Below are 10566 nucleotides of genomic sequence, written 5' to 3'. Positions count from 1 at the left end.
GACCTAGAGCGCCGCCTGCTTCAAGCCGAAGCCGACCAAGGATCTATCGGACCTAGAGCTACTTCAAGTTGAGCGCGACCATTCGCTAAAACACTGGAATTCTAAAAAATTTCAGAGCGACTCGCGCTATAATGAAGCGCCAGCGCCTGACTTCCGTGGGACCGAAAAATTCCAGTTTTCGCAGCGAAGTTGTGCCCGGTTGTTTTGCAAATTGCTCCAGAGCGTAGTTTTGAGATGACATCTCCTATAATAATACCGTAACAGTCTTTCAAAAGATTTGTTCCAAAGCACTACTTATGGTGCTTGGTTTCATGAGGTGATCACACACGTAGGCTAGGAACGCTTATGGGTCTTGCTAGCAATTGTTCTTGGACTTGCCATGCCCGCTGAAATACAAGACCCATGATGCTATTGGGTAGATAATATGCATGTCCGGGAGTGGAGGTAAGTTTTAGTTTCATAGTGTCCGCTATGTCCCAAGCAATTTCATTCTGTTAACCCCATAATGGGTGGAACTCTTATAAGCGTTACGTCTTTTTATTTCCTATATTAGTATCGTCTAACCTTGTTTTGCGATGTTTCCACAATTTCACGCTACTTCAATGGTATTTTTCCTACCCTCTTTATTTAAATGCTTTGAGGACAAAGCATGCTTTTGTTTGGGGGGCATAGAATCACGGTAATTAAGACATCTGTTAGGATATAGATATATATAATATGCATCTTGTTTTCTAGTTAAAATTTCAAAAATTTAAAAATATAAATAAATAAGTTTATGCTATACACTTAGGAATATTGGTATTGTTTTCTTTCTCCATGCTCTTAACAATCTAGAAGTCTCACATAGTTGTTGCATCGTAATAATTGTTAGAAACTTAGGTTAATACGTAGGTAATAATCTTTGCATCTATCTATAAATATATTACATGAGTATCTATGATTGTTAGCAAGAAGTTTCTCAAAATCTAAAGCTAGAGTACTTATTCTACAAATCCTGTGAGAATATAGCCTAAAGCCTTATATATGAGCTAAACATTTGAGAAATGACACAAGGGAGAAGTAAAATCCGATAGAGAAATCACACGCCCACTTGCTTGATCACTAAACCATATCCTAAGTGAGAATTTAGGCGCTCTTTTGATCGATATAGCCGAAATTCAAACCTATGAATTATTTTCCGCTAGTCGCCACTCTGAGCCTTTCATTAGCCCTTCCATAAACCACAATTCCTTTACCCTGTTACAAAAACAAAAACAAAATAAAAAAAAAAGAGAATAAATCAACCTACCCAATTTAGAATAAGTCTGAGAATAGAATGAGTGAAGAAAGAAGAAGAGAAAAAACCTGTGTAAACAAAAAAAAAAAAAATTGTTAGTTGCTTCAGAAAATAAAGAAAAGAAGTTTCCATCCAAAGAAAAGAAAAATAGAAATAAAATAAAAACTCCAAAAAAAAAAAAAAAAAAATAGAATAAAAGGGAGTCAAAAGCCAAAGAAAAGAAAAAAAAGAAAAATATGGCTAAGGATGGAAACAAAGTATAGAAGCAAAAGAAAAATAACAAGGTTTTCTAAGTTACATAATGAAGACTCTATTATCTCGGACTTGTCCTTTTGAATATCCATTTCCTTCCTTCTTAAACCATCTCCTAATCCCCGTAACACCTAATAAAGACCTCTAGCTCAATTAGGAATAAAGTTAGTGTGATAGTAAGTGGCGGATGTGTTTGATCGACCCCGGCTTCCTTGTTGTCATTGAGATTGTAAGGTAAAGTGTGCCCACTGTATTAATCGGAGTAGCTTAAACTTGAGTGCAAAAATCAGAGTGTTGTTTCTTGACTATTATTGTGAGAACCTATTTAAGGACGCTTATTCCGAAGTTCTCGAAACAAACCCGCTAAACATTTGATAGTACTATCATTGTATATATGTTGATTGTAGATGATTGATTATTATGCATATATTAACTTAGGGTTTTGACTGGTTATTCTTATGTAATTGCTAGAGAGATGTATAGATAGTTGAGCATGAATAAGGAAACAATAGTTTTATTTTCTTAGTCGTTGAAGTATAGATGAAGTTTGTGAGTACCTTCATCGAAAACTCTCACGAGGTTATAACTCGTCCCACTAGGGAATTCCTAGTGGTTTAAGGCCTTGTTGCATATGGTCAATGCAATCGCACTCAGCTAAACGAGAGTAGTTAGAACTCCATTTTTGGTCACTTATTCTAATTTCTCATATTTGCTTGAGGACAAGCAAAATGTCGTTTGGGGTGGTTTGATAAGAGCCCAAACCTGTAGTTTTAACCCCTTAATAATCATAATCGTTAGACCAATTATGTGAATAATAAGTAAGAGTTAACACTGATTACGCTGCTTTTATGCATTTCAGGCTTCAAAGTCCATTATGTGCGTAAATGTACCACTTTTAGCGAGATACGAGCAAAGTCGTCGCTAACTTCCGAAAAGCCGTATCTTTGGACTCGGACCTGAATTGGGCATACCTTATGTCAAAACGACCGCTCGGAAAGAGCTTTGTAATGGTCCAAGCCTTGACCCAATCAGAGGAGCAGAAGTGGACGAAAAGTCTGTGGAAGTCAACTGCAGCTGAAGAGGCCTTTTGGATCGAAAAGAATTGGGTTTTGGGCCCCGATTCTCGCCCAACCCATGGCTCCAAGCCCATGCACGAATTTTGATCTGAATGTATAAGAACAAAAGCTTAGTTCATTGTTAATGGTAGATAGTTAGGTTAGAAAATAAATTAGATTAGTTAGCCTCCATTAAACCTTAGTTCTAGATCTAGTTTTTATATTAAAGTAATTAGTTTTATTCTTGTTTTAAATTTAGTATTGAATGATTGTTCTCCCTTGAATTAGATAATAAAATAGTTGTTCTTGATTCAATTTCGATTTGTCAATTACAATTGTTAGATCTAATTTCATTTACTACTTGTTATTCAATGCTTAGTTGTTAATTAGATTTTTGTTATTGTTTAATTTAGATTAGTTAAATTTCATAAAGTTAGAATCTTTATATTATGTTTAGTTTAGATTCAATGGGAAATGTTAGTTTAATGAATCAAGGCTAAAACCTCCATTAGAGGGGTTGATGAAGCCTTGATGAAAACTTAATTGTTAGTGTAGAATTGTTTGTAGATTCTATTCCACTCTAGAAAGTCGGTTTCGCCATGAGAATGGGTGGACGATTTCACATGCTAGTTAGTACTCGGTAGAAAAATGCCATGAACACTAGGGATTAGAACTCGAATTTCTCTTGCCGTAGAACGTGAGAATCGAGATACAAGAATCTATACTAGGTTATTAAGTTGATTCGAAAGTGGATTCAATTCCCTCTAATCCTTTATCTAGATTCAAAACAAACATATTTCCATAGTATTCGTAGTTAAATTCAACGTAGACTCATTTTAGTTTCATCGTGAGTATAACACCTTTCAGAAAGCTCTCATTGACTTAAGAGCTTACTAGTTAGACTTAGAAAACAATCCATGCTAGTGGAACTAGGAGTGGAACTAACTTCAGACTCCATTTAGTGCAATTCGCGATTGAGAGTTGAAGCTTTGATAATAGACTTCGTAAAAGGATAAGTTTAGTTTACTTACATTTGGATTCATCGCAGCATTTCGTAGGTAAACTATTCATTTTACAATTATCGATGGCAAATTCCGTGATCTAGATTTAGGAATAGTTTTTGGTTTTATGATTTTCGGTTTTAAACTTTGTTAAAGTCGGTTGGTTTTGATTTGGTGTAAAACCGATTTGAGGGAAGAGGAGAATGGTGGCCTACGGGTTTTTGGTGGTCACGGTGGTGGTGGCTGGGGAAGAAGATGAACAAGAATGTCGATTTGGGGCTTGGGCCTTAGCCGTTTGGTTGGGCCAAAAGCTCTAATTTTATGTGGGCGGTTCTATTTATTTGGTTGGGCCCGATTTTTTAGTTATCTTTGGACCAGTTTAATTAAGTTTAGTTTGGGCCTAGTTTAACTTAAGTTTTGGGACCGCTTCTAATATTAGTCTATGGGCCCGCTTCCTTTGTTTTGTCATTAGTTTCAGTTTAGTTTTTGGACCGAACCACTTAACTGTTTTGGGCCAGTTTCTAATATTGTGTGGGCCAGTCCATTGGACTTAAAATAGATCTATATGGGTCTTTCAATATTTAGACTTTCGGGTTCTAAGGTTTAGGCTTGGCCAGTTGGGTCCGAACCGTGACCTTGGTCATGAGCCCATGAGTCATGCACCTTTGACCTTAGCCATGAACTACGGCTATGACCCCGAACCTGTTGAACACGGAAACGACAGTTTGACTTTGACCATCGACCGTTGCCTTTGATGGTTGACTTTGACCTTTGACTTTGACTGTTGACCGTTGACTGTGAATGTTGACTTTTCCAGTTTTTCACATGTTTGTTTATATGGACAAATATAGTAATAAAATATTGTCGATATGGTATAACTTGGTTGGTCATTATCTAATTTAGATTTGACGTGAGTAGTGTGTAAAGCTTATATATATTGGGCTTTGATTGTGGACTGTGGACTGTTTAATTGTGTTACGTTTTATGTTGTATATTGTATAGACAAGTCATAAAATAAAATGCTGTGGAAGCCTGCATAATTGGTTAGTCATTATCTAAGAAAGATTTGATGTTGATATTGTGTATGTTTTTGACACGTGACGATATTGAGATGCTATGAAACATTATATTCCTAATACGTTATAATAAAAATGTATGCGATACGTTGAAACATTTGTGACATTATATAATGGCTAAATCTACCCTGCGCAAGGCGTACCATACGCTGTGAATTCTGGGCCACTCATGCCGTGCGTGTGTATTGACGGTCAAGTAATCAATCCAACGTACCCATATTACTTGCGCCGCGATACACTTCAAGACCAAGACCAAATCTTATATAATATGTTGGGATAAATATATTGAATGCAATATCTTGGAGAAATCTATATAAACGCTCCATTATTATATATGTGAGATGCTACTATGAGATAGTATAGTATTGGTGAATATTTGCCCACGGGAGTGTGGTGTAGTGCAATAATATATTGGCACGTGAAAGAATGAAAGTGGTCATGAGATATTATTGAGGTATTTCTACATAGTGTGGTTTAGTGCAATAAGGTAATTGACCTGCACGTGATATAGTGGAATTTATTATGAGTCATTAATGTATGACACCTGAATAAATTACGTAACGAAAATCCTAGAACCTGACTACCACAACTCATGTGATCTGCCCTATGTGGGCGTATTTGATATATAAGATGTTGTATATATATGAGATGTTGATTGACCCATGTGTTGGGCAATCGTAATAATAGTGGCTTGATATATAAGATGTTGATATATAAGATGTTGTATATATATGAGATGTTGATTGACCCATGTGTTGGGCAATCGTAGCCGAATAGTGGCTTGATATATAAGATGTTGTATATATATGAGATGTTGATTGACCCATGTGTTAGGCAATCGTAGCTGAATAGTGGCTTGATATATTCCGTTCGCAAAATAAAACGAGATGTGCAATATTTTATGCCGAATAGTGGCATTACTTACATAATTGCTTCCGTGTGAGGATTTACCTGGTGTGCGGCATCTCGCTCAGGGTGGTTACGCACGGAGTGGTTCATTATGTAAAGGGAGGCATGTGGATGTACATGTTCGGTTGTTTCGCGATTGTGGTAGCCAGGGAAACTAGGTAAGACATAGATACGACGTGATTTTAGAGACACGCAAAGAAAGCCTGAAATAATCTAATTATGGTAATGTGTTGGTTAATGATGTATCTTTAGATAGATGATTGTATATGCTTGGCTGGTTATAGTTTAATTAGAACCTAAAACTTCTCGATGTAGGAACTACATGCCTTTATTTATTATGAGTATAGTTTGTGGTGTGGTTAGTGGGAAGTTAAAAGTCCGGTTGAGGAACTACCCGCCTTAGTTATTGAACTTAAGGATGTTGTATTAGTCGTTGAAAGTTAAAGCTTCTCTGGGTGGAGGAACTAACCGTGATGGATTATGTATATATTTGTATAAGTATATGTTGTTTTTAGAGCTACTCACACCAAAGATTGTTTATAATGTCAATTCGATTTGCATGTTTGTTTATCGGGTGTGTTCATTAAATGAACATAGTTGATAAGTCTTGACAGTTTAGTGTTGAAGAAAATCGTTTCGTTTGTGGTTTTGCGTTAAGCGTTGATCTCGTGATAAGTTTTGTTTTCCCTCGAGGTGATATAGATTTTCGGTTGAGATAAGGTTATTTGCATTTTCATTTGTAAATTGTTTTGGTAATGAAGATGACCGCTGTTTAAGTTAAATTTTTATTGGTTTTAATTATCCGCATATTTTTAAACCGTTTATGGGTTTTTGGAAGTGGAGAATGCGTCACACCTCGGAGATCGAAGGGTCGGGGACAAATAATGTTTTTTCCGAATTCTGTCGAAATTCGGGGTGTGACAGGTTTCATATTACAGTTTTGGTGCTTATCATATCCCACACCGACCTGGACACCGCCACGTCAGTCATCGTCTCCAATGAAGAAGACGATGACGCCTCACCTCCACTACGTGCCCTAACAGCATCATCATCCTCACTCAACGTTCTCTCTCTCCACTGATCAACCTTAACTTTACCACTCAAGCTATCACTAGTGACCGACATTACTAAAACAAAAACAAAACAAAAGATCAAGTTTTTTGAGATAGAAAGACGAACCTGAGAACAAAGGATTGAAAAAATTTTCTTTTCTTTTCTTTCTTTCGCTCTGCTTTTCCTTTGTTGGTAAAATGAACAGATGAAAAACCTTTCGCAAACCAAAACCCCTTAACTGCACAAACCTCGAAAAACTAACAAAACCTTTTCGTATTCCCATGAAAGCAATCATAACTCGCCCACAAACCGCCGCGCTTTTGGGCCCATGGGTCAGATCCAACTGTTCCCGCACATTTTTCCAAAATTAAAAAAAAAAAAAAAAAACCCCATCAAACGGACACGTGTTAAAAAGCTTTGTTTTAACTTTTAGTTTCACACCCCAGCTGTCCAAACAAGAAGTAAAACAAAGGGGGCTATGTAAGTACCCTCCGCTCTACATTTCATATCACTACAAAGACACGCGTCCACAACCCGTGTCGATCTCCATCACCATACCACATTGCCAAGACGTTGTAACGACTTAGACTCGTGTCATCCCAAATCTCAGCTCTGACCATATATGGAAGCAAATCATCTAAGTGTAATCTCGAGCTCAACACACACCAATCAAGGAGACATTAACTTTGTAACATTAGGAGTAATTGCGAATCATCAAGATAGCACACAATGTGGATCTACACCTGATAACGGCCTGAAGCAAATAAGGAAAGTCAGCTCAAACATCTATAAGTAGAGAGAGATGAACTACGTAAGACTTGATTCAAGTTTACCCCGAGAAATTTGATACGTAGGCAACTTTTGCCCCAAGAAGAGTGCAGCCATTCTCTATCAAATAGAACACCAGGTCGTTCACCCCAAAACACCAAACCTCTACAATATGTATCATGGGAGGGGTTTTAGGGATCAATGTTAAGAAAACATGTAAACAAAATCAAAATCGGTAGGGCATTTATTAGTTTTAAATTAGCCTATTTTTTTATAGATATGATCTCCTAATTACTTTAAACGTTGTCACCGAAACTTGTAACCCCATCAAATGTACTTATGCACTTGACAAACTAAAAATTGCTAAGAATTGTGGATTGTACATTTTCACAATTCTTAATACTATTTAGCAAGTTTGATTATTTTGATTTTTTTGCGACAATGTTTATAATAGTTATAAGATCATATCTTAAAAAAAAAAAATTAGACTAATCTAAAACTTATAAATGTCTTGACGATCGATTTTGAGTCCTCAACATTAATTCATCTCTCCTCAAAACTTGAACTACAAACAAATTAAAAACCTTTTTATCGCCCGTCAGTCCCTCAAAATCAATGGACAACTTTGTTTCCAAATGATCACAACTTCTTCTTCTTTCATTTGATCGAACTTCAAAGGTAAAATTATATTTAATAATTTTGGTGGGTATCTCAAAACTTGATATTTACTCGAGTAAATTTTATATGTGGGCATGTGGGACAAATAAGAAATTGAGACTTGTCAACAGTCTTTACTCATCCCTAACCATGGTTAGCAATGAAAATTAGTTTTAAATAGAAAACTAATCATTTCTTCATAACAATTAAGCCTTTCCCTCGTTGTTTGTTATTTCTCTCCAATAAAAAGGAAAAAAAAGGTAAAAGAAAATGATGAACTTGTATTGGTGAATGACTAGTAGGCATCTTGCATTGGAGAGAGTAGAATAGCTTCATACCAGCTAGCCGAGGAATGTAGCAAAAGCCAACTCAGTTTTCGTGTCTCAGCTAAACAACTTCAGAGGACTCACAACTTCATTAACGTTAGAAATTTTGTTTGAAGTGTTTGATGCTTTGCAGGCATAGTGATATCGATCACACCCATTAGCAACTTTTGTACCGCCAGAAAGACTATTTCGTCAAAAAAGTTAAACGTAATGTACATTTGGTTATGCAATCATTTCAAGATGAAAATTCAAATCAATAATTCAATTTCGTGACATATTAGTACCATGCTTGGAAAATAGGACTTACAAATGTTACAAGTTACAATCATAGTTCATAGTTCAGGAAAATAGTTCACGACTACAAGGCGAAACAGTCGTAGAGAGAGGAGGTGGTGTCTCCGGACAGATAAGCTGAACGACACTCCACATGAGCTCGCAAATAGTGCTGGCCTTCAGAATTTTCCACTCTAGTCACTCGAAATTTAACACACCGAATCATTTTAATACCCGTTTCCTCTTTCTCATTCCATTCGTAGTCACTCCAAACAACACACAAAGTTTTATTTCCAGACTCCACCACTAACCCGCCATTAATTTCACTGCGGGGCAACACACTGAAAGAAGCTATACCTATACCATGTACCGGCTCCTTAAACCATTCCTCTCCAACAAGATCATAAGCAAAGACGCGGTCTCCGCTACAAGTATACAACACATCATCCAATGTGGCAGCCGTACTAAACCAGCGAGAAAGATTGAAAAGAGGTGTGTTTGAAATTCGCTTCCAAGTTTCACTTATGACATGAAAAGAGAACAATCCCACATCTACCACGCCCAAAAGAATCTTTTTCCCATTATCAACAACTGCGGTAAAAGGGGAATGGAAAGTTCCCATCAGTTCAGGAGGAGGGTCAGGCAATGAGGACCATGTATCTAAAGCTGGATCAAAAACTTCAGCCCATAGTTTTGGAGTAGGACGATCGGTAGCAGTCCCAAATACATACATCTTTCCTCGTGTTGCTACAGCATTAGTAAAAGACCTCTTACCCATCATGCAAGAACGTTCTTTTTGCCACACGCCATTACTGTTTCTTGTATCGAGGCTGAACACTTCCGAACTCACCTCCCATGGCCATTTGCGGTTGTAATCGCCTCCCACCATGTAAATTTTGGATCCCAGGGCGGCACTAGCAGCACCAATGTTGGAAACTAGAGGGAGACTAGTGGTAACATTGCGACTACGACAATCGGTGCCTTTACTAGGGTCTATTGTGCACCAAAGTACTTGACCGTAGCAAGTACGTAAAGATATATACAACAACCTCTTCCCCAACTGGTTTTTCCCGTGGTTATTGATTCTGATTGTAACTTAAAAGAGCAACAACGATCCAATGAGGACCGAAACCAACACGGCGATGGGCTAATCACTAATTCCGGAGATTTTTTAATACTCTTCACCGCATTCTCAAGCTCCAAGTAGTAGCTATCGTCGTCGCGATATTTATTCTTCCCCATGTGATACAATATCGGAATGAAAATAAATGAAAGAAGAAGAACAATGGTATGTGGGCGAGTTCAGTTTTATTTTTGTTCAAAGTCTCAAAAGTGAAAACACATCGATCTCTATAGGTCAATACCCATATTTATAGAGAGCCCTTCCAGCCTCAATCTCTTATACGCGTTTTCCTAATTCACTCCTCTTTCCAATTCCAAGCCCACAAGGATTACACAAGCCCACTACTCCATATACTAGAAAACCGCCAAGGGCGGTGGCAGACCGACTGAAGAAGAAGAACAAAAGGGAGAGGGATATTGTTGGTTGGTGATAAAAAAGTGTGAATGAAAAAATGAATTTTTTTTTGTTAGTTTTGGCGGAAAGAGACCAAAGAGGAAGGACTAAGGAGTGATCCTAGAGGTGTGACAGACAAATATTTGTAAGGCTGACAGTCTGACACTCAAGTTGTTTTCTGTGCCCCCTCCCTACGTCGGTCCTCAAAAAGCCCAACGTTGACGACGTACTTTAAAAGTAACTCGTTGTTCAAACGGCGTTGAATAATCGCTCTTTCTTGTTCAAACTGAATGGTTTTATTTTAGGAATCTGATCAGTTGCATTAATCGAATTTGTTGACGACAGTATGGTGAATATACAAGAGTAAAGACTTGTTGTCTTGATGTTGATCTTTGGGCGGTATG

At 37.3% G+C, this 10566-nt stretch overlaps 1 protein-coding gene across 1 annotated transcript; it reads right to left on the bottom strand.

Annotated features, from left to right (window-relative positions):
* Positions 1-8614: 8614 nt before the first annotated feature.
* LOC147520639 (putative F-box/kelch-repeat protein At4g34170) lies at positions 8615-9888 on the bottom strand. Its single transcript, XM_086594302.1, has 2 exons — positions 9825-9888; positions 8615-9741 (listed from the first exon to the last, which is right to left on the bottom strand). The coding sequence occupies exons 1-2, from the start codon at positions 9886-9888 to the stop codon at positions 8732-8734; spliced, it is 1074 nt and encodes a 357-aa protein (XP_086450428.1). The 3' UTR covers positions 8615-8731.
* Between the last annotated feature and the right edge of the window lie 678 nt (positions 9889-10566).

Source organism: Coptis chinensis, chromosome 2, assembly GCF_015680905.1.
Source record: "Coptis chinensis isolate HL-2020 chromosome 2, ASM1568090v1, whole genome shotgun sequence".
NCBI lineage: Eukaryota > Viridiplantae > Streptophyta > Magnoliopsida > Ranunculales > Ranunculaceae > Coptis > Coptis chinensis.
This window is presented reverse-complemented; position numbering and strand designations above follow the sequence as displayed.

Bases quoted from the DNA above. Each gene is read 5' to 3' on its own strand.
- LOC147520639 (XM_086594302.1), bottom strand. From the start codon at position 9,888: ATGGGGAAGAATAAATATCGCGACGACGATAGCTACTACTTGGAGCTT. The intron at 9,742-9,824 runs GTATTAAAAAAT...TGCTCTTTTAAG, and splicing joins GCTTGAGAATGCGGTGAAGA to TTACAATCAGAATCAATAAC.